At 37.3% G+C, this 24,229-nt stretch overlaps 2 protein-coding genes across 2 annotated transcripts in view; both read right to left on the reverse strand.

Annotated features, from left to right (window-relative positions):
- LOC311077975 (adhesion G protein-coupled receptor E3-like) overlaps window positions 1–23,869 on the reverse strand; it is a gene marked incomplete at its 5' end in the record, with an annotated part of 61,222 nt that extends 37,353 nt beyond the window's left edge. Inside the window, 5 exons of the mRNA XM_084106621.1 lie at window positions 17,632–17,751; window positions 21,878–22,067; window positions 22,216–22,287; window positions 23,005–23,036; window positions 23,854–23,869. Coding sequence (XP_083962747.1) covers window positions 17,632–17,751; window positions 21,878–22,067; window positions 22,216–22,287; window positions 23,005–23,036; window positions 23,854–23,869 — 430 coding nt within the window. The remainder of the gene's footprint in view (window positions 1–17,631; window positions 17,752–21,877; window positions 22,068–22,215; window positions 22,288–23,004; window positions 23,037–23,853) is intronic.
- LOC311078111 (adhesion G protein-coupled receptor E3-like) lies at window positions 11,169–14,354 on the reverse strand (the record flags this gene model as incomplete). Its single annotated transcript, XM_084106797.1, has 3 exons — window positions 11,169–11,327; window positions 12,389–12,551; window positions 14,269–14,354. The coding sequence occupies 3 exons, from the start codon at window positions 14,352–14,354 to the stop codon at window positions 11,253–11,255; spliced, it is 324 nt and encodes a 107-aa protein (XP_083962923.1). The 3' UTR covers window positions 11,169–11,252.
- Window positions 23,870–24,229: the final 360 nt, after the last annotated feature.

Genomic DNA, 24,229 nt, shown 5'->3' on the forward strand with positions numbered 1-24,229 from the left:
ACACACACACACACAAACAAACACACACACACTGCACAGGTCAAATAGACCTATATTCAGTCTGTCCAATGGTTGATACAACACACACAAACACACACAAACAAACAAACACACACACACACACACACACACACACAAGCACACTGCACAGGTCAAATAGACCTATATTCAGTCTGTCTAATGGTTCGTTGATACAACACAAACAAACACACACACACACACACACACACACACAAACACACACACAAACACACTTGTAGCAACACTGGGTTGTACAAATAGACAAATATGAGATAACCCTTAATGGAAAATTAATGTAATTATCGAACAGTTGTTTGTCCCGCAAACGACCATAAGATTAACTTACTAACCTTCTCAATAAAGTTATCACTTCTTATAATTTCAAAAAGGAATAGCTTCTGGCCATGAAACCATTCTTTTTGTCCTTATAAAATTTAGGTTACTAAACCATAATCAAATTGTAAAGCCTGTAGCTAGATCAAACATTTCAGGGACTCGTAATGTGAGAATTATAGACAGGATCAATCAAGTATATATGGAATTTTAATAATTGGACTAATACATGGAACTAAGGAATACAAAATACTACAATTTACACGAGTAAATATGTATGTACAGGACACGTAAACAAAATACAAGACTAAACGAATAACGAAAATGAGGGAGAGAGAGAGGATGGGAGAGTGAGCGAGGGAAAGTGAAACTAAAGTTCAGGATGAGAGAGATCACCGAGATGATCTCAGCATGGCAAAATCACAGGCAATGTAACCTTGAGAGACAACAAGAAATCAGATTCATCAAATCACAAATCAAAATACTTGCGTATGGTTCTCTTTGTATTTGCTGAAGAAGAGCTCCTTTAAGAGCTGGGCGTGTTTCCTCGTGTCTTCGGGGCAAGCCGACTCGCGCGAAGTTTAAAGGTTCACCGAAACGTGAAATTGCCAGAAACATGATTCAGAGTTAATTTCCCTTTGTGGAGGGAGAAACGAATATGAAAATAAAACTTAGTAAAGAAAATAAAACGGAGATGAGGACTCCCTAAGGAGCCATGGAGCCAGGAATTCTCTCAGACGCAGTGCTCGTGACGTCCTTAAGGAAGAGGAGCACGCGCCGTGGGATTTTCAAAAGAGTCTTTTCCTTTGAGTTGAAGTTGCTTGCTGCGTTTGCTTCGCTGAGTCCGAAGACGAACATAAAGAAAAGACTTAAAGAAAATACAAGAGAAACGGAGAATGCTCCCTAACAGGGAGCCATGGATCTTGCAAACCTCTCACGGTAAAAGTGCTCACTGAAGAACTCTCTGAGTTGGTCTTTTATGGAAAGACTTAATGTACGCCTACTTTGCGTACGCAGACCAATCATCTTAGAGCATCTTGGGCGGGAAGATTTTTCTTTGTCTTGTTAAGACAACGCCCACTCTAATGAGTAATTAGGGATATCAAATTTGAGACGATTTTCTCAAGACATATGCAGTGTATATAAAACAATGTACATTACTGCATTCTGCTATTGGAATTCGACTCTGTTAGATTGAGAGAATTACAGAGATATGAAACTTGTCATAGGAAGATTGTAGGGACACCAAGTTACATAAGATATGCAGAATTACACAAGCATATTAATGTTAATATTAATATCAATGCATCTTACAAGCATTTTAAGGTTCGTTCCTTCAACTACATCATAAACGGAGTGAATATAAACTGGGAAACACAGGAGTATATGAAATATGACATGCTTACTAGGGCTGGGACGGTTACCGCATTACCGCAATACCGCGGTCACGTGACGCCTACCGCGGGTCTGAGCTCGTCACCGTCATCACCGCAAATTTTTTTTTTTAATTAAAAAAATAAACACTGGCCTTCACATGTGTTCACGTTGTGTCTAATGACATGAATTCATTGATTCTAATGACATGGATTGTGTCTAATAACATTGTGTCTTACATGGATTCAAGGTTTTCTAAACAAAACTTATCATCAAAAGATAAGACCTTTCGCAAGTTGTTCCATGACACATAATAACATTCCATTCGTAGGCTATTGACGAACCCCTTAGTTACACTCTGTGGCGCGTTACGGCTGCGACGCGGCTACCGGAGCTGATCGCGCCCACTCTAGTCAATGCTTGTGTTCACTACAGCCACGACGCGGCGCGTTTCAGAAGCGTCTCTCCGCGCCGCTTCGCTAAAGATAGGCGTCTATTTTCGACGGACGCTGCGTCCAAGCCGCACCGTAAATAAAAAAAAAAGTAAAAGCAGGACCTCAGCTTTAAATTGCACATGCTTATTTAACACAATTCTCTCACGTGAAGAACGCGTTTGTCTCGCAGAGTCGCGGCAAGTGCACACTCACAGCACCAGAGAGTAATCTTGACGGCACTTGCAAGAAAATGGATAAGTAGCCTAGGCTACATAATCAAATTCACAAATATTACACCATTTAAACATTACAAATACATAGGCTACTGGGTTACTAAAACAATATTTGTCAAAGAATATACTTGTATGTTCACAGTTTGAACGTTCTTGTTTCCATTTGTTTAATTTCAAGATCTGAGGTGAATTATCCATTGTTGCTTTTACAGCTACAAAGCTGGATCACTAAACGATATTCAAAGTCAATGTGACTTTGAATATCGTTTAGTGATCCAGCTTTGTATGCTTTTAACAAGATGTATGCTTTTAACATTAAATAAAGCACACAAACACTACCTGAGATTATCATTGCCACACTTTGTTTGTTGTTCCAGCCGCGACGTCGCAGAAAAAAAAAACTGGGGGAGGGTGGGGAGGGGGGTTGAGGTTTAAAGCGGTTTACCGCTATACCGCGGGAATTTCTTGCTTTTCAACCGCGGTAAGAAAAAATCCATACCGTCCCAGCACTAATGCTTACTGTATATTCTAAGTTCTAATTCAAAGTTTGTGTATGTGTGTGCGTTGGAATGTTGGCTCCTCGTTATCTCTTGCAGCGGAGCTGGATGAGCTGCAGCTTGGGAGTCATAAAGTTTTATGACTTAGCCCTGAAGATTCGATTCCAATGGGAGAAACTTTCTTCAAAAATCCATTTCAGAGCCACACACTAGAAAATCATATTATGTGATCAAACAACTTAATAAAACATGCATACAGGAATTGTACATATATCAAAAGGGGTATTTCTAAGGTCTAATACCAAAGGTGTGTGTGTGTGTGTGTATGTATGTATGTGTGTGTGGGATGACTCTAGAATGTTTCGTTATCTCTTTGGTGCAGAGAGAAAAAGGGGGTTTGGAATGCAGAACGTTGTTCTGCAGTGTGTCTAGGGTGCTATTAAGTGTCGGGGGAGCCGTAAAAGTTGCCACAAGCGCAGACCTAGTGGCTCCAGGGCTATGAGTTACATTTACAGGTTAAACGTTAAAAGTTTTCCCAAAATTTATAATGACAAGGCTTCTGGAGTTTTGTGTACAGGGAAAACAGGATCATGATTCTTGCACATTCGTTACACACTGCACAGGTCAAATAGACCTATATTCAGTCTGTATAATGGTTGATACAACACACACAAACAAACACACACACACACACACACAGAGAGAGAAACACACAAACACACTGCACAGGTCAAATAGACCTATATTCAGTCTGTCTAATGGTTGATACAACACACACAAACACACACACACACACACACACACACACACACACACACACACACACACGCATGTTTCTGACATAAAGAGATTGATGATGATCATTATGAACAGAAATATCTTACCTGATATAATCTGATATACAGTGATCATCACCCGACACGACTGACTGAAGAAAAGTTTGTTTGTGTTGAGATGATATAGAAAAGTTATCTGTCCATCATTTCAATTAGGAAATATGAACCCAAGTCCACCGTTTTCCCTCCTCAAATTCAAAATCAAAAACAAATACAAATTGTATACTCACACTCTACAGACTGTTATAAGTAACACTGAAGCAGTGTTAAAGTTAATGAGACAATTAAGTGATTAATTAAGTGATGATTGATCATTAGTGATGATAAACACCATAACAAGCAAAATATCTGAAGAAAAGACAAACACAAGATTGGCTAACTTCAAAACTGCATTCTTCATGATTCATACTGCATACTTCCCTATATAGTAGGCAAAAATCAGTGGGCAAACAAATAGTATGCGCAAATCCTTAGTTTTCACAGACCACATTGCTAGAACTGCCCGGTCCTGCAGATTTGCTTTATGCCTAGTTCACACTACACAACTTTAAACTTTGGCAGATCGCTGTGCTGTTTAGACTACATGACTTGCTCTGGAGTCTTGAAGTTGTTGTGGTGTTCACACTATGTGACACTACGTAAATGTTCTGCAACAGGGGGTTACACACTACACGAGCTGACAACAACTGTCACCCAGCGACTCTATCCGGTCCCAAAACCACATTTTCTCACGAAACCATGCACAAGAAGTGGAATGGGAAATGGCGCATTCCAATGTTGCATTGTCTATTTGAAAATCGACGGCGGGACAAAATTGGCGGTAAAAAAAAATAATATATATATATATTGTTTGCGCAATGAAAAAAAAAGAATATGGGTGAAAGGATGGATAAGCACACGCGGGCTGCAGGGATTGTCTGTCAGAGAGAGTTGGAGGTGAGTAAAACATTATAGTGAAAAAGCAGCTGCCTGTTGTGGTTTGGCAAAGATTGTTACAAATACAAAAGGCTTTTGTAATGTCATAACAAGCTGATCATTGGCTGTTGTTCGTCGCGACACGTGACACCACAGGCTGTTGAGTCGACCGACAGCTCTAGATATTTGGCTCTGAGGACTATTTCTCATTTTTCTCAGTTACCGTATATACCCGAATATAAGACGACCCCGAATATAAGACGACCCCCCCATTTTCCAGACTTATTTTTGGGGAAAAAATAGATTTTTGTGGAAAAAATCTGGTTTTCAACAGAAAAATCATTTTATTTGAAAATTCTAGTGATAATTCATTGGAAAAAAAACATTTTAACACCATTCATTAAATATTTGGATTAATTTGCCACAAAATAAAGTGCACTCTGTCAATGAGTTCAGAAATGAAAGAATGAGTGACAAAAATGAATAACCTTTTGACAAAAATGCAATAATTATGTAGGCCTATGTATGTATGTAATTGTGGTACTGTGAAGATAGATAGAAAATAACCATCTGCTTTTAATCAAACACATCCGACATTAAAGTCTTGAAACAAACCAAACTGTGGGGTTGCAATAAGATCAGCAGTGCAAATGGGCCTTTATGCTGCACATTAAACTAGGCCTATTCCTCACAGAGATCCCCTGCCTCGCTATGCTCACTCTCACTGTCATCACTATCATGATGCTCCACGAGCCCCTCCCACAGAATGTGATCCTCTCTCCCATCAAGGGCATTTGATATGCAGCATTTCTTAAATCCATGAATGATGCTCTCCTGGCTTATGGCATCCCATGCTTGGAGGATCCAAGTACAGAGCAGATGCACTGCTGGCTTCTTAAGTTTTCCATTAGGCGTCAGTGAGTGATCGCCTGACAGAAGCCACTCAGTGGACCTCTTGCACAGATTATCCTTGAATTTCTTGTTGACGACTAAAGAAATTCTCCCCGTGATTTTGTCTATATCGCGAATATAAGACGACCCCCCATTTTTCAGCCTATTTTTAGGACAAAAACCTTGTCTTATATTCGGGTATATACGGTATTTCGCTTTATTTCCAGATTCAAGCATTGGCTCGTTCTTACTTAATAGAGCATGTTCGCACATGCGCAGTCTTCAAAAACGGTGCTTTAAATCTCTTGACAAACTCAAAGACATAAATAACATTTGTATGTATTTTAAATAAAAGACGCAGGTTGTACTGAATGTCATATTGCTTATTTTGCTCAAGATTGGGATTTATTAAAGGTGCCCTAGAATGTGAAATTGAATTTATCTGGGCATAGTTAAATAACAAGAGTTCAGTACATGGACATGACATACAGTGAGTCTCAAACACCATAGTTTTCTCTTTCTTATTTAAATCTCGTTTTTGAAAAACACCCCTGAAAAACAGGCAAATCTCCACATAACACCGACTGTGACGCAACAGTCGGGATCATTAATATGTACGCCTCCAAAAATGTGCATATGCCAGCCCATGCTCAGTGCCAGGCGAAACTGCGCAGCCGAATCATCAGAAGTTCTGCAGGTGAAGAAAGCAGGAGGAGGATCATAGGGAAAATGGCAGATCTATCTATAATCTATCTATCTATCTATCTATCTAATCGGATACCGCTACAGTTTAATTCGAAGTTGTTCGTTGCTCTGCCCATTTCACCACGGACTGTTTTTCTAACCTGGAACAATATCAAGCAGCCAGACTTCTCTCAGCGTCTCATACTGACGAAGGGGGCAATTTCAGCTAACGTTATATTCCCGCAAGCGGTGAGTAGTGATTTTATTAACGAAAATTTACACTGTGTTGTCTAGATCCAGCGCGATATTATTTTTTCCTCGAGAGACATTGTGGCTTGCAAAACAGCGAACGAAGCATGGCAGTTGCTCAGTGTTTGGATGTACAAATGAACACAAAAATATTTTTTTAGCTCCTTCATCCGAGCCTCTGGAGAACCAGTGGGTTATGTGAATTTCTGATGTGTAATTGTTCAAGTTCAGACAGATAATCTTTCTCTCAAAGTCGTTCAACACTGTTTATGCATCAGTAAATCGCATTGCAGTGATAAGATCTTCATTCACGCGATCAACAGGCTGTCATCTGCTCAATGGTCATCACTGCAACCTTTTATTGATGGGAATAGATCTAAATACTTAAAAAAACTTCTCATGATTCGTTAATCCCGATAGCTGTAATAGTAAAAACGTATAAAAGCTGTAATAGTAAAAGTTTTCCAGATAGCTCTACATGTAATGCCAGATATTTCATATGCAAGCATGTCAGCCAATCACAGCAGATGGCAACAACACTGAAGTCTCACAGCAAACAGAGTGTTCAAATCAGGGGATGAAATCAGGCTAGGAAATATGCCTTTTATTTATAAATTATAACAAATTTTGATCTAAAAAACATACTAACATTATAAGGACACCCCAGGAAACATTATAAAATAATCCATTCTAGGGCACCTTTAAGTCCTCATGTCATGCAATCTAGAAACTATGCTTCTAACCGCAGCTCTAGAGATCCTTCTTGTCGGTTATTGGCTGGAACAGTTTGTTATATTTTGTGGTGCAGGTTAGCCCATTCTGTTTTTGTTGCCGTTTGTGGAGACCTCTACAGAGACTGCATGTTTTTTTTACAGTGTGTTCAGGCAGCTAGTGAGGAGATGTTTGCTGGATCTAACAATAAATGGTTTGGCCTAAAAAACGCCTGACATCGCTTAGAGCAGTGGTTCCCAAACCTCCTGAAGTACCCCCAACACTGCACGTTTTCTTTGTCTCCCTAATCAAACACACCTGATTCAACTCATCAGCTCCTTAACCCATGTGATAATGAGCTGATGAGTTGAATCAGGTGTGTTTGATTAGAGAGACAAAGAAAACGTGCAGTGTTGGGAGACATTCAGGAGCAGGGTTGGGAACCACTTGCTTAGAGCACCTTTCAGTCATGAACTGAAAAAGCAGTCATTTGTCTGTTATTAAAACAGCCATGTTGATCTGCTTTATCAATGCAGAAATGTTCTTCATAAACACCTGCAACTGCTGATAAAACACCAACTTAATGAAAGTCAAGGGTCAAGAGCCCAACTAAAGCAAACACTGATCTCCATGGTGACCTCAAAGAAAACATTTTCAATAAAGACATCAACATCTAAACCTCTGTTAATTCTCAATAAGATCTTCTGTAGACGTGACAGAAATAAAGTCAGTCTGGTTAATAAGTGAAGCTGGTAATGCTGTTTCTGGAGTTGTTTAATCAGATCTTCAGAGAGTTAATGTCTTTTATTGTCAGTTCATCTAAGGCTGGGTCTGAATAAAGTTGTAGTTAGTGTTCTTATTACTCTTTCGAAAGATGATTGAAAGAATGTTTCAGGAACATCACAATTACCTTTAAATAACATTCTAGTAACATTAAGGAAACTAGACATTTGTACACAGCAAAAACTCCAGTGTTAAATTAACACTCCTGGGAGTGTATATGAGTCCACACTCAAGAGTGTAAAGTGTTAAAATATAACGTTTTTTCTTTGTTCATCTGACTGTTATAAATCAATAACAGCAGACAAGCAAAATTTAAAGTAAACATATAAGGGTCAAGAGCCCAACTAAAGCAAACAATGATCACCATAACGGTGGCTTACAATTTGAGATTTTCTCCTTCAGTGATTCTGCTAGTTAACATCAGGTGTCTTCAATAATGCTCAATCATCACTTTACTAATCACTTAATTAGCTCATTAACTTTAACACTCTTGAGTGTTAATTTAACACTCGTATTTCAACACTTTACACTCTTGAGTGTGGACTCATATACACTCCCAGGAGTGTTAATTTAACACTGGAGTTTTTGCTGTGTATGTTCTTGGAATGTTAGAAATCAACGTTGAAACAAATCAACGTTCCAATAATGTTGAATCTTAAATCAAAATTAAGTTGAAAGAACTTTTGAGGAACATTATACCCTTTAAAACACTTTCCTCAGAAAACTGGACATTTTTCACGTTCCCAGAACCAACACTGAATATTTAGAGAACGTTCTTATAACAAAAGTCTGTTAGCTGGGCTATTGTTTCTTTGTAAAATCTTATTTACAGCAAATAATAGGAAGGGTTTGTAAAGGACCAGAGACTCTTCGTCTATGATCCTAGTTGGGATACTATTTGAACTGTTTATGATTTGAGTGTGAATTTCACTTATTCCAAGTGAATAGTTGTATGTTGTATGTATTACTTTCACACTACATTAATGTCCATTTTGGTGCATGAAACCTTTGAACCCAGTTTATATTCACCTCTGATCCGAGAAACACCTTATCTCTTTATTTCCATTCTGCTGTGACAAGATAAACACAGATCTGCCCACTACTTTACACCTTGCATCAAAGATGCAAATCCACCAAGGATTAGAGGAATGCATGACATCGTTTGAGCTAATATTTAATAACTTAATTTTATTTTTTTCTGATGTAGCTTACGAGAATTGATCAATAAGTTATGACAACATACGTTTTTACATTGCTTTAACTCATTAAAATAAGTTAAGCAATTTTCAACTTTTTTATTAGTTATACGAGATTCAACTCAGTCAGCTTAATGTAATTTAAGATGACATTACTTAAGCATCCAAGGTGATTGTACTTAAAAAATTAAGGCAGAAACCTTTTTTTTTATACTTTGGTTGGAATTTGCACTTGTCTTATGTGAACATGTCTTTGAATGAACCGTCTTTGATTTGATTGGTCATCTGAAACATTTTGACATTCACGAGCGTTGTTAGACAGCATTTTAAACTTTTCTAATTACATTATGGCCATTTCTAATTATTGCGGGGGATTTGTTGGTAATTATTATGGTGGTTACGGCCCTAATTTAAACTACAATAACTGATTGTATTAATGATGAGATTTTGCATAAAAGTTCAGTTTCTGTGAATTTGAGTTAGGAAGAATGTGTAGTAGTTGGGAAATCAAGGTAATGAACAGTTCCATGTAAAATAATAAAAATTTAATTAATTCATCTTAATTCATAAAATTTTGTCCCTTGGTGCAGTTTTTATGAGTTGTCTATCAGTTTTATACAACACCACACAGTTCTGTAATATGTGCCCTCTTTGTTTACCCTTTCGAACACATGTTTGGCCGTAACGGTGGCATGGACGAGGGAATGGAAACTGATGACCCATTTGCTAGTTTTGGCATGGGTTTCCCACGCTCCTTTAACACGCGAGGTCCCGGCGGGGCACTGGCCAAAAAACAGGATCCTCCAGTGACCCACGACCTGAGGGTCAGTCTAGAAGAAGTGTTCACTGGCTGCACCAAGAAGATGAAGATCTCCCACAAACGCCTGAATCTCGACGGAAGATCTTGCACTGAGGACAAGATCCTTACAGTGGAAGTGAAGAAAGGCTGGAAAGAAGGAACCAAGATAACTTTCCCTGAGGAAGGGGATGAGACGCCATCAAATATCCCCGCAGATGTGGTGTTTGTGGTGAAGGATAAGCCACATCCAGTGTACAGAAGAGACGGATCAGACTTCATTTATCCTACAAAAATTACACTCAAAGAGGTAAGATGGGCTCCTATTTTAAGAGTTTAAAAAGAGAGAGGGTCAAGTCCAGCAGAAAGTCTCCAGCTGCGAACTCTTGGCCAGTGTTTTGTTGTCAACTACACACAGATCTAACACATCTAAGTTTACTTATTCCAGATATGGACAGTAGAGCATGTTGTGATGTTGCGGGGCTACAATAATATAGTTTCTTATCAGCAGCCTGATCCGTTGGACACCTCAGGGAAGTCTTTCTGTGAAAGCAGCCTGTACTTTTTCTGCTAATACGGTCTAATGTGACCATTTAGTGATGCCATTAAAAGTCATTACCAATATAGTGGTGGCTCAAAGTGATGATTGGATCCTCCCTCTTCTAAGTATGTGAAACAACACTTGATGCAGAAGTTATATGGTCAGAAACTCAAAAGCTCAAAGTCAGCTAGAGGACAAATTTGTAACAAATACTAGATTTATTTAAAATAAATGATTCAAACTATTGATATTGTGGTTAATTTCTTATGCAAAATCATATGGAACTTTTTTTCTGTTTTATTACAGGTAATTTATGTTATTGTTTTTAATTGTAAAACTTGTTTATTCACAAATTCTGTGGGATACTTCTGTGGGATTTTTTTGGATTATGAGTTATGGGCTGTTTTGAATTTTGAATAGATTGTTTAAAAGAAAATAAGATTTGAAATGTTACAGATATCACACTGCTTTAATAAAACACTTTAAACCGAAAAACAATTGCTTTATCTTATTTTTTTTAGCGTATTAAAAGTGTAACCCAGTATACAAGCCTCTAAAATCATGGCAGTTCCTCTTACCAAAGAAATGTTGCACTTAAAGAAATGTATAGATTCACATAAGTGTATTCACCGCTGTAAATATATAGTATGTTAACTAGTGAAATGTGTAGCTGAGATGGTCATATAATATCTAAATAATGACAGAATCACTTTTTATAATAATGGCACTTCCTTTGCTGAATATGGATGCTTTAGTCTTCAGTGTTTCTTGATAGTGTTTGATTTGAGTCCACAGCAAAGACATCTGAAGAACTTCCTGTACTGCTGCCTGACCTGGACAAGAATGAGACGAGAAAAAGTTTTAAACTCTGGTAAAAAAAAAAAAAAATCAAAAACACAGAACATGTCCAAGTTATTTTTCAAGAATTTAATTTTAGAAGATGAGAAATTAAAAATTAACTTAAAGGGTTAGTTCACCCCAAAAATGAAAATTGGCCCATGATTTCCTCACCCTCAAGTCAATCCTAGGTGTCTATGACATTCTTCTTTCAAACGAATACAATCAGAGTTAAATTAAAAAATGTCCTGGCTCTTCCAAGCTTTATAATGGCAGTGAATTACCGTTTCGGTTTTGAAGTCCATCAAAGTGCATCTATTCATGATTAAAGTGCTCCACACTGCTCTGGGGGGTTAATAAAGGCCTTCTGAAGTGAAGCGATGTGTTTGTGTAAGAAAAATATCCATATTTAAAACTTTATTGACTAAAATAACTAGCTTCTGACAGACGGCTGTAGGCATCGATTTACGAGTGACCCCTGACCTTGACGCACAACATAATGACGAACGCGGAAGCGCAGAGGATAGAGCAAATAAAAACACTAGTCACAAATTAGAAGTCTAAAAATAATTTTTTTAAAGAGAAATGTGGGAGGAGCTTGAGTTTGTTGCCTAGCCTTGTTTGTTTGAACCGTCAAAGATAACGCCACTCCTACATCTACGTCATACATGCGTCAAGTCGACTTGCGTACGGCCGTCTGCCGGAAGCTAGTTGTTTTAGTCGATATATTTTTCTCACACAAACACATCGCTTCACTTCAGAAGGCCTTTATTAACCCCCCAGAGCAGTGTGGAGCACTTTCATCATGGATAGATGCACTTTGATGGACTTCAAAACAGAAACGGTCATTCACTGCCATTATAAAGCTTGGAAGAGCCAGGACATTTTTAAATATATCTCTGATTGTATTCGTCTGAAAGAAGAATGTCATAGACGCCTAGGATGACTTGAGGGTGAGGAAATCATGGGCTAATTTAAATTTTTGGGTGAACTAATCCTTTAATATAAAGTAGGTGAGAGATGATTTTCTGGTAGACTGTCTGTACTGATGTCTGACCTCATTATTGAGGACACAATAGACCAGGAAGATGAAGGTTCCCTGCTGGGAGTTCAAGATCAGGAAGAGGATCTCCAGCTCCTTCCTGCCATTAGTGAAGAAACCCAGAATCCAGGAGCAACCAAGAACCACAAACTGAGCCAGTGTTTTAAATGTCATAATCCTGCAGAGAAAGACAGAGAGTTAATATATATTATATTGTTGTGGAAAATCTGCAACTGTCCTGTTATAAGTATGCATTTTTGTCTGTAGAACACTTCTGTATTGTAATCAACCACACTTGAAACTTGTTTATTAAGAAAGTGGTTTAAGAAGAAAAACTCAGCAATTGTTATTGTAAAATGTTTTTTTTGGGGGTTTTTTTGAGAAAGTGGTTTATAAAGAAAAACATACCACACTTAATGTTTCAAGCATTAATTAAAAAGCATAGAGAGGAACAAAACATGTATTAGAAAGAGATTTGCTAAAGAAAGAAGAAAAATGCAAGCATTACCGTCGGATGTGTTGCGGTCGAAGCGCAGAATGCAACAAAGTAGAAAAGTCTGAAGGAGGAAGACTAAGAGGCGAAAGGCTTTATAAAGACAGGTCCGAAATGAATTCCCAGAACTCAAGACACCTCAAGACTCAGGATTGGATAAATTGTCTGTAAGAGACTGATCATTTATGAGGGGATTTCCAAAGATGACCTAAAAAAATCTGATGGTCTAAAGGCTGAAAGGAGAAGATGAAGGCAGACGCTGATTCTTAATGGAAAAGTTCGGTATTTTACACTTAAAGCCCTGTTTACAGATTGTTTGTGATGAAATAGAACGGTTAAGATTAAAATTTGGACACATGCTGCTGTCCCGAGAATTTTAGGTTTCTTTCGCTTTCCCCCCAAAGTACAGAATGGCTGCATATGTGCACTGGAACAATCCTTCCGAAAACGCATTAAACTTTCGTTTACAAAGATGTGAAACTCACTGAGTGGTCAGGGCTGTTCACTGATATGCTCACACAAAAATCGCTGCAAAAGATGCTTTCCAACAGGTTTTATCATAGTTTTTGTCCAACTCCATTGACTTGTTTTGGATGTGCTGTGAGGTACGGTATTACTCCGCCGCCGGAAACCGGACTGGAGTGTCTATTATTCAAGCTCTCAACGGAAGAATGTATGGGTGTGAGGCGTTTGGAAAAATAGATCCACAGTTTTACAACGAATGGTAAAACACCTGTTGGAAAGCATCTTTTGCAGCGATTTTTGTGTGAGCATATCAGTGAACACCCCTGACCACTCGGTGAGTTTTATGTCTTTGTAAACGAAAGTTTAATGCGTTTTAGGAAGGATTGTTCCAGTGCCCATAGGCTGCCATTCTGTAGGTTGGGGGGAAAGCGAAAGAAACCTAAAATTCTCGGGACAGCAGCATGTGTCCAAATTTTAATCTTAACCATTCTATTTCATCAGAAACGATCTGTAAACAGGGCTTTAAGTGTAAAATACCGAACTTGTCCTTTAATGGCCTCTCCGGTGTTACAGCGCTTGTAAACGATTTACTCTTGATGTTGTTTTGTCTTGTTTTTTTAATATATTAGTACTTTATATGTAAACTAATTAACCTGTAGATAATAAAACTATATTTAATTGAAACTAAGAAACTCTTTTGCTACTCTCGCCTGCCAAAAGTCTTTGATTTCTAATAAAGTGAGCTGAACAGACCACGAAGAAGTCTTCTGACCTATGGATCGTGAGTATGAAAATTCAGATGCTTATGATTTAGTACGCATATGACTTTACCTAACCTGAGAATAATCAAAATAAGGTTAAAGGTGTCTAGAAATATGCAGCATAAAACAATATATATACACATTTCATGGAGTGTTCAAATCATATTGTTTGTTACTTGGTTCGTTTCATCTGTGAAACTTCAGCGTTCAGATTTTTCAAGGTGGAGATCAGACTGATGATGATGCAGATGAAGAGAATCATGTTTAACTGCACAGTAAGAGAAACAACAGTAATTAATCTTTAATCACTGTTTTCCTTTTAATACAAAGTCATGATGAGAAATGTTTACTGCTAGCATGACGCAAACAGGTCCCAGAAAACTCCAGTTAATCCTTTATCCATTTTAATCCAGCAACTGTTTGGAGGAAGAAAAATAAAATCAATGAACAAACATGAAGGATGAAGGTGTTGATCTCTGAGTCACTCAAACTAAACACTTTTCACTTCCGTAGCCTTTGGGCTCCACCACAGCAGACACGCCCACCAGAACCAGAGCAGCCGTATATCCAATCACACACAGGAATTCACTGCTAAGCACCTCCCTCTTTTTGGAGCTGATCTGTGATAGGTTCTTCACACTTGATTCGAGCCACATTATTCACTCCAGGACTCCACTGACAAAGGGCAAAGGTCAACAGGGCCAAACTGAAGAACACCAGCCCCACGATCACACACACCAAATTCAACAGGTCCAGCAGTGAGTCGCTCTGAGAAAACATGTCAGAGTACATGAGTGCCAAATCTGTGCTGTTCTTCAATGCTCACTATAAATGTTCTCGTACCTCTGATGGGCGGCTGGTTTGCATGATGAGGGCGAATGTGGACAGATGAACACAGGAACACACAGTGTAGCTGCGGTTGGTCTCTAAAACAGAACAACCATCTACAATCCACTCGCTGATATTCCAGTACACACAGGACAGAGAACCGTTGGGGTCAAACTCCTGCAGAAAGAAGAAAGAACATGCAGAAAATATAACAACACTGAATATTAGATGTTTTCAGATGTTCATCAGTTCTCAGGTTGGACAAAAGCACATTTCAGTCTCTCACTCTGATGTGTTTGAGGGTGAAGTTGACTGGTTTGGTGAGTTTAGTGTTGGTGGTTTTGGGAAGAGTAGCTGAGATCACAGTGGACATCATGGTTTTAATCGTGTCATTTGATGTGTTGAAGAAGTCTGGCTTCAGTACACTGTTAGACCTTACCGGGTTTTTTTACAGTAAAATACTGGCAACACTGTTGCCAGTAAAATACTGTTAATTGTACAGTTCTTTACTGTAATCTAGTTTGTTTCTGTAAAAATGCACTAAAACTCAAGTTAACTAATTTCACTTGCAGAAACCGACTGCCTTAAATTGACCAACTGTCATTTAAATGTATTAACTAAAATTTATAATGCATTAATAATGTGAGCAAAGCATTACTGTGAACTTCTTTCATTTGAGGCCACTAAAAAACTATTGTACATAAAAAGATTTCCACTGGATCAGCAACTACACAGTCACCGCCTGTTAAATAAAGCAACATGCAGCAAATCATCAATGTTTGTAGATCTTCTCCTAGACTGAAGCACAGGCTCTACTCTTCTGCACAATGGTGACCCAACAAATTCATTTTACAGTAAACTACTGGCAACAGTGTTGCCAGTATAAACCTGTTTTATAACTTACAGTTTATTACTGTTAAAATACATTTTGTGGGTGTGTCTTTTTTATCTCACACAGTTAACCCTTTCAACCCCTCAGGGAAATCCACACTACGAGTAAAAAGTAACGATGCAGTGAGATAATTAAGGGAATATGTAAGTGATTGTAAGCAGAATCACTGAAGAAAAGAGAAACACAAGAACAGAAAATAGAGAAACACAATAACTACGACTGACTTCCAGCCATTACACATTATTACACTTATTATTAACCAGTATGACTTTATTTCTGTCATACATCTACAGAAGTTGTTATTGAGATGTTTAATTGAAAATGTTTGGTTTGAAGTTACCGTTATAGAGATCAGTGGTTGCTTTAGTTGGGATGCTGATGCTAAAACATTAGTTTTTCTTTTGCTGCTTGAGCTGTGTTGTTGCAAGTCACACTTGCGCACACACAGTTTATGAATGACTGCAGTTATAATGATTATGATGACAAAATCATCATATTGCCTGTTCATTCACTAAGGAATTCATTCTCACTTATTCAGAGTTTAATCCTCAAGTAAAGTGTTACATTACCACCACTGTGAAAACGCAGCAATAAGATACAATGACTTTTTTTTTAACACATGATGCATAACCAGAGAAACAGAGCTACACTGTGTTTTAGAAACACCGAGATATCACAATTTAGCACATGAATCTCAACAATGGTGGCAATATTTCTTTTTTATTATTATTATTATTCATGCAGCAGTGCATGCTGGGAGTTTTATATTATCCTGGAACCCAGCATGCATTGCGACATGAAACTTTTCACCATTGCTGAGATTCATATGCTGATTGTTGATGTCTGTGTGTGTCTGAGTCAAGCAGGAGTAAAATACAATTGAATGCACTATATGATTACAATATTCTTCAGAAGACCTGATTACAGAAATATTGATTTCATTTTGTAGATTCACAGATATATGCTAAATATGGGATAACTATAATTTCAATGACTATATACAGGAAAAATCTGAAAATCAGACATGTCCAGGATGATTGTGACATCATCACAAAAAAATAAAAACACCTGATCATTTTCCTCTTGACTTTTTCTTGCCATAACAAATGTGTTTTATAAACTCACTGTTACAGCAGTCAGAGAGAGATGAATGGTAAGAAGTCCAGGGACAAGAGACCAACTAAAGCAAATACTGATCTCCATCATGGTGACAACAAATTTTATTAATAACTAAATCTCTGTTAATTCTCAACAAGAACTTTTGTACATGTATGAAAGAAATAATCGTAAACTGGTTTGTAAACTGGTTTCACACTCAGTGTGGCTGGAAGTCAGTTGTAGTTTTTGTGTTTCTCTTTTTTCTGTTCTTGTTTCTCTGTCCTTCAGTGATTCTGCTTATCAGGTGTTCATCAGTTTCTCAATTCACTCACTTCTTTTCATTCAAGTGGACTATATTAGTGAACTAATGTAGGGAATAGTGAATGAGGGTATAGGGTGTGATTGTGAAAACAGCCTCTGAGTGTCGACTTTGAGCACTGTTAATTTACAGTATATTCCTGTAGGCTATTTTTATTTTCTACGGTATATTACTGTTTTAATGGAAAATGGTATTATATTGTCAGAATTTTACAGCAAGGGTTAACAGTGTAGATTCTCCATTGTGTTATAACTCATGAAAGCCACAGCAGCTGATCCTGTGTGACAGAAACAGAAGAAACTTGTATTTAACACAATAAATATCTTTGGTAAATGTGGTTTAGTGATATATCTTCTAAAAATGTTTTATTAAAAATGTTGTATTAAAACACATCTCACATACTTGTTTCATTGTTGTTCTTGGCGATCCCAATGAGATCGATGTCTACAGAAGAATTTGTCGTGTCAAGTCGAGGGATTTTATCTAAGGTGACATTGGGTCCAACCATGAAGACTTCAACCTCTGATTTAGAAAATAAGCAGTTGTTTTGTTTTTTGTTTTTATTAAAGTTGATTCAATCTGCACAAATGTGCAAAAAACAAAACAATAAAAAGACTAAAATAAAATAACTATTTGATCTAATTACTAGTTTGAACTAATCAGTTTACTTTGTACACAGCAAAATCCCAAGAGTTAAATTAAGTCAATCTGGTAATGCTGTTTGAGTTGTTTAATCCTCCTCTGCTGAGATTTTGTCAGAATGTCTTCTTTTATCTTCAGTTAATTCATCTGGTAACACTTTACGGTAAGGGTACATGAATTATCATGAATTCATGTATAAATTCATGCATGAAATATGCATTCATTCATGCATTAATATCTCATGAATCATCAGGAACTAACATGAGTTCAACGTTTTTCATTCATGACTTCATGGATGAACAACACCTTAATTAAAACATTAACTAAGATGAGTACATCATCATGAATTATGATTTATTACGCATGATCATGATGTTTTCTTTGTTCACACAAAAAATTGGTCTTTACCACGCATTGTGGATAAAGCTATGGTTATGGTACATGAATCATCATGAATTCATGCATAAAAAAGTATTAATTCATGCATGCAAGACTACTCTTCAAATTATTAAAGGAATGTACAAAAATCCACATTATCTAATGCATGCATACAGGCTAGAACAGTATATCAATTAATGTGAGAACTTTTTTTCTGAATTATGATCTGAGTTTCCAAGCATGTTCATGTCTTCTCATAGCCTGCAGGTAAATGGACAGAGCCCAAAATTGGCCAATCACAGCACATATTATACGAATTCTGTTGGCGTTCAAATACTAGTCATCATTAACTAAGCATTATTTATCAATGACTTCATCATGTGTGTGGCCCCTCAACTAAAGTAGTGACTTGGTGCTTTGAAACACTGATGAACAATGTGTTTTCATTATGATCTGAGTTATCCATCATGTTCATGTCTTCTTCATAGCCTGCAGGTAAATGGACAGACCCCAAAATTGGCCAATCACAGCACATAACATACGAATTCTGTTGGCATTCAAATACAGTAGTCATCATTAACTAAGCATTATTTATCAATGACTTCCTCATGTGTGTGGCCCCTCAACTAAAGTGGTGACTTGGTGCTTTGAAACACTGATGAACAATGTGGCATAACTGTGAAATGACATGAATATGAACATGAAAGTTCAAGTCTTTGCAAACAATGTACTGTGGACACAAATGGACTTTGATCTTAACTTTACTGCTTTATTCTTAAACGGTATAAACCATAAAGCTGTTTTAAAAAAAAAATGTTTCACAAACAGCTTGATCTCTTTTTGGGTAAAGAGTCACCTTTAAGCTACTGATGTGACTCCTCCATATCATGAAATTGTAAAACAGCTTTATGGTTTTGTAAAGAGTTTTCAGCCTACAGGCACTTAAAATAAAGTTCATGGTGTATGTACTGAATTCCTTCTCAGCTCTTTCCAGCTGTTGATTTAACTGGTTTATACCGTTCAGAATAAAGCAGTAAAGTTACATAACATTATTACGATTTTACAGCTAAAAAATGTACGTTAAACTATTTACGAATATTTCATATTATAAAAGATATCTGTATAATTTCCCTTTTACCATTTTATAGATTATAAATGTAAGATCCCTTAAACCTACTCCCACACCTAAACATACCCATTTTATAGACAATATTAAAAGGATAAAACGTAATGGACAGATATGTGTAGGGAAATGGCAGTTTTATTAACAATGTAGCATTAAAAGATAGTTTGAGCAACTAATCCTACCCCTACCCCTAAACCTAACCATTTCTTAAAACTACGTAACTAACGTTACAATTATAAATTAAAACAACAGACAGACAATCACAATCATTTTTTTATTGAGAAAATGTCAAAACCGGTACCAAAAGTCGTTCACATGACGATGTGTCGCAGTCCTCTCTGGTAGTAACGTTATATAATAGTTTTGTATGAGGTAACGTTACAGAGCAGATTTTAAGTTATTAATCCATGAAAATCCGGTTTGGTTTGCTGTTCGCTCTGTGAAGGCGCGCGCGCTTCTCCATTTCAAATGTAGTACACAACTTAAACATGTAGCAATCTGTGACGAAGCATGCGAGAGCCAATGAGCGTTTGATATCACTGCCGTAAAACATGTCGTAACGCTTCGGGCGCAATTTTTGAATTTGAATTCACCACGAGCGCGGGATTTGACGGTCTCTGAGAGAAATGGAGATGAAGATCACTGGATAAAGGGCTGCATTTGGATCTGTTTCTTGCAAACAACGTATGGATTATAAAGATTTGATCACATTAAGCTAATAAAATTGATTTCTTTTGTGAATTTATGTTGTGTTTTAGTGTATTATGAGTCAAAACATTAATGCCACGATTTGAATATGCATAAATTAAATAGGAATACGCCCAAATTTGTACGTCGTTGTTTGTATAAGTTGTTTATAAGTAAATAAATTACGTTTTTGTGCTGTCCACTGTCAGTATTATACATTTCTGTGTGTATAAAACGTAAATAAATGTAGGTATGGTAGAACTACACTTTACGTAAAAATACACACTATTCTCATGAGATCACGTTGCAAGTTAAGATCAAAGTCAATTTGTGTCCACAGTACATTGTTTGCAAAGGCTTGAACTTTCATGTTCATATTCATGTCATTTCACAGTTATGCCACATTGTTCATCAGTGTTTCAAAGCACCAAGTCACCACTTTAGTTGAGGGGCCACACACATGAGGAAGTCATTGATAAATAATGCTTAGTTAATGATGACTACTGTATAGTCTGTATTTGAATGCCAACAGAATTCGTATGTTATGTGCTGTGATTGGCCAATTTTGGGGTCTGTCCATTTACCTGCAGGCTATGAAGAAGACATGAACATGATGGATAACTCAGATCATAATGAAAACACATTGTTCATCAGTGTTTCAAAGCACCAAGTCACTACTTTAGTTGAGGGGCCACACACATGATGAAGTCATTGATAAATAATGCTTAGTTAATGATGACTAGTATTTGAACGCCAACAGAATTCGTATAATATGTGCTGTGATTGGCCAATTTTGGGCTCTGTCCATTTACCTGCAGGCTATGAGAAGACATGAACATGCTTGGAAACTCAGATCATAATTCAGAAAAAAAGTTCTCACATTAATTGATATACTGTTCTAGCCTGTATGCATGCATTAGATAATGTGGATTTTTGTACATTCCTTTAATAATTCGAAGAGCAGTCTTGCATGCATGAATTAATACTTTTTTATGCATGAATTCATGATGATTCATGTACCATAACCATAGCTTTATCCACAATGGGTGGTAAAGACCAATTTTTTGTGTGAACAAAGAAAACATCATGATCATGCGTAATAAATCATAATTCATGATGATGTACTCATCTTAGTTAATGTTTTAATTAAGGTGTTGTTCATCCATGAAGTCATGAATGAAAAACGTTGAACTCGTGTTAGTTCCTGATGATTCATGAGATATTAATGCATGAATGAATGCATATTTCATGCATGAATTTATACATGAATTCATGATAATTCATGTACCCTTACCGTAAAGTGTTACCATTAATCTTAGGGTACATTTACACGACAACGATATGCTTAAAACTCAGAAGTGTTTCCTTTGAGTTTTCAGGCACCCAAACTGACTCTTTGTTGTCGTGGAAACGAACGGCCAAAAGTTTCAAGTTTTTAGTTGAAAACGGTGTCGTGTAAACAGACCCTAAGGCTGTGGCTGAAGCAGGTGTTCATCACTAATGCTCAATCATTTCTTAATTAATCACTTAATTATCTCATTAACTTTAACACTTTTAACACTCTTTAGATTGGGACATGTACTCTGAGCAGTGTTGATTTAACACTGGGGATTTTGCTGTGTGCCTGTAAGGTTGTAGTAATCATGAAGACATTGATTAGCTTGTTCAGGTGTGTTTGATTAGGGTTGGAGCTAAACTCCAGGAAAGTGGATGTCGTGGTCCAGAGTTGAGAACCCCTGCTCTAAACTATATAAACTCCCTGATATCATATATAATCTCAGTTTCATCATCAATAATAACAGTTTCTCCACTCACCAACAGCAGCAAGAGTAAAACTGACATTGTCACTTATGTCTGTCGGCTTCACCAATGTAGAGATGAGTTTCTCACTGGCTTTTAACACACGGTTTCCATAGTAGGTTAGTTCAGCTGGGCTGAGTGATGATGAAGACTCTAAAAACTTTCCTGAAGCGTTGAAGACCATATTCAAAATATCGGCCACAGTCTAATTTATTGATCAGAAAAATAAGACTACTGTACATGTAAATATTAAGAAACCCAATTAATCAGACCTGTGATGTCAATCATGTAACTGACAATTACATTTGATTTGATTATTTTATAAATAAATAAAAATACACTTGAAGACTTACAGTCAAAGGAAGCTCTTGATCTGTAATGTTCTCGATCTGCTCTAGAAGATTTTGAAGGCATTCAGTCAGAATCTGAAATCGAAATTGAGAAGACAGAATTTGACAATGTGTGAGCGATGACTTTAACCGGATATGCTGAGTGCCTCTGAAATGAGACACAGACAGTGTTTTTCAACGAATTTCTTTAACAAATGATTCAGTGACATATATTTTTTAAACATTTGTCGCCACCTACTTTTCTAAAGGTGCTTTTCTGTATTTTGTTTGCTACAGTGGTTGAAATGGACAGCTTTGTGGACAGCTGTCTCTGCGCATTAAATATTCTCCCCATATTACCAGCAAACCAATGAGAATGCAGAACAATGACGACAGAGAGAATAGGCTTCAAAGCTATTGTGGACCCGCTTACCCAAAACCCTCCGTAAATTACAGTGGTTTGGCAAATAAATGAATGACGGACAGTTATGCATTTCCAACATTTTCCGTATTTCCAAGCATGTAAGCTTTATGTTACACCTCAAATAACAAGGGAATTTGTAGTAATTTATAGTGTTAATTAATTAGCGAGTCCACAAACTCATTCTTTCAATTGGCTTTTGTATGCAGAGTATTCACAGCTTATATGGACTGAATGCCCCCATAAACCATCAGTAATTATTAGAAAAGCACATTCATATTTCAGATTACACACATATCTAAAATGCACATGTTATTGCACTGCTTCAGTTTGGACTATTATTGATAGGAGCTGTGAGTCTCTCCAACTTCAATTTCAGAAACTCAACTTACGTTGCATCCTTCCAGCAGCGTTATATTTATACCTGCAATGACAGAAATCAGCATGAAGACAATAATATAATAAAGTGCAAAACTTTGAAAAACATCTATTTTATTAAGCAGCAATTTCAGCAAGATTATGGATTCAGCAAGATTTCAGCAGTTGTGGACTAATGGTGAGAGCAGTGGTTCCAACTTTTTAGAGTGGTGTACCTCCTTCTGCGTACTTGGGCTGCTATAATTAATAAAGTAAACCTAACTCAGAAATTAGGCTCTATATGAGTTCAGTGATTCAGGTCAAATGATTGTGAAATAATGATTATGTCAAAACACAACCAACACCATCAGATCACCTTTTCTATTTGTTCATCTGGCTGTAATAACTCATGTACAGCAGCCAAACAAAACAGGCTGCTGTAATCAACAAGGTAAACCTAATTCTCTAAATGAGTTTTGTGTTTCAGGTCAAATGACGATTCTGTCAAAACATAACCAATACCACCTGATCAGCTTTTCTCTTCATTCATCTGAGAGTTATAACTCAGATACAACAGCCAGAAAAAAATCTTACATTATCAGTTTAAGGGCCAAGAGCCCACCTAAAGCAAACACTGATAACTATAATGGTGACTTTAAAAAAAGAAAAATTATCCTTGATTATTCTGCTTGTTAACATCAGGTGTCTTCAATAATGGTCTACCTTTAACACTCTTGAGTTTTTGCTGTGCAGCTGATTTCACTAATAAGTTCTCTCTCCTGCTGAATTAACAAATCCAGGTGATTTCAACAAAATACTGAGGAGGACTGCATGATATGATATCGGTGTGATGGAATCGTGAGGAGTCCATGGGGAATGGTTACCGGGCAGAATCTCCATCACTATCCTATGATCACCCAAATCACAGCACCCGAGGGTGGAGTGTAGAAATGGGAACTCCACCTTCGCGAACAAAGGTGAGTCTAGATCTCAACACGAGACAGTCACGTTCCCGCAATGAGAACACAAACTATCCACAAAAGCTGCTTCAGCATGCTGTGAGCCCAAACACGTGATGCAACAATTGTGACCGTCTCAGGGGGACAGGGAGCGGGCGCATCCAGAAACGCACGGGCAGAATGACATCTTGAAAAAGACGCAAACGCATCCGTGTTGCTCTTTCAGGAATTTAACACTCTCACCAGTGCCGGAGCACACAGGGGAATAATTGCAGCAACACTGACAGGGATAGTACAGCCT

Source organism: Abramis brama, assembly GCF_963993115.1.
Source record: "Abramis brama genome assembly, chromosome: 2".
In the NCBI taxonomy this organism is placed as follows: Eukaryota; Metazoa; Chordata; class Actinopteri; order Cypriniformes; family Leuciscidae; genus Abramis; species Abramis brama.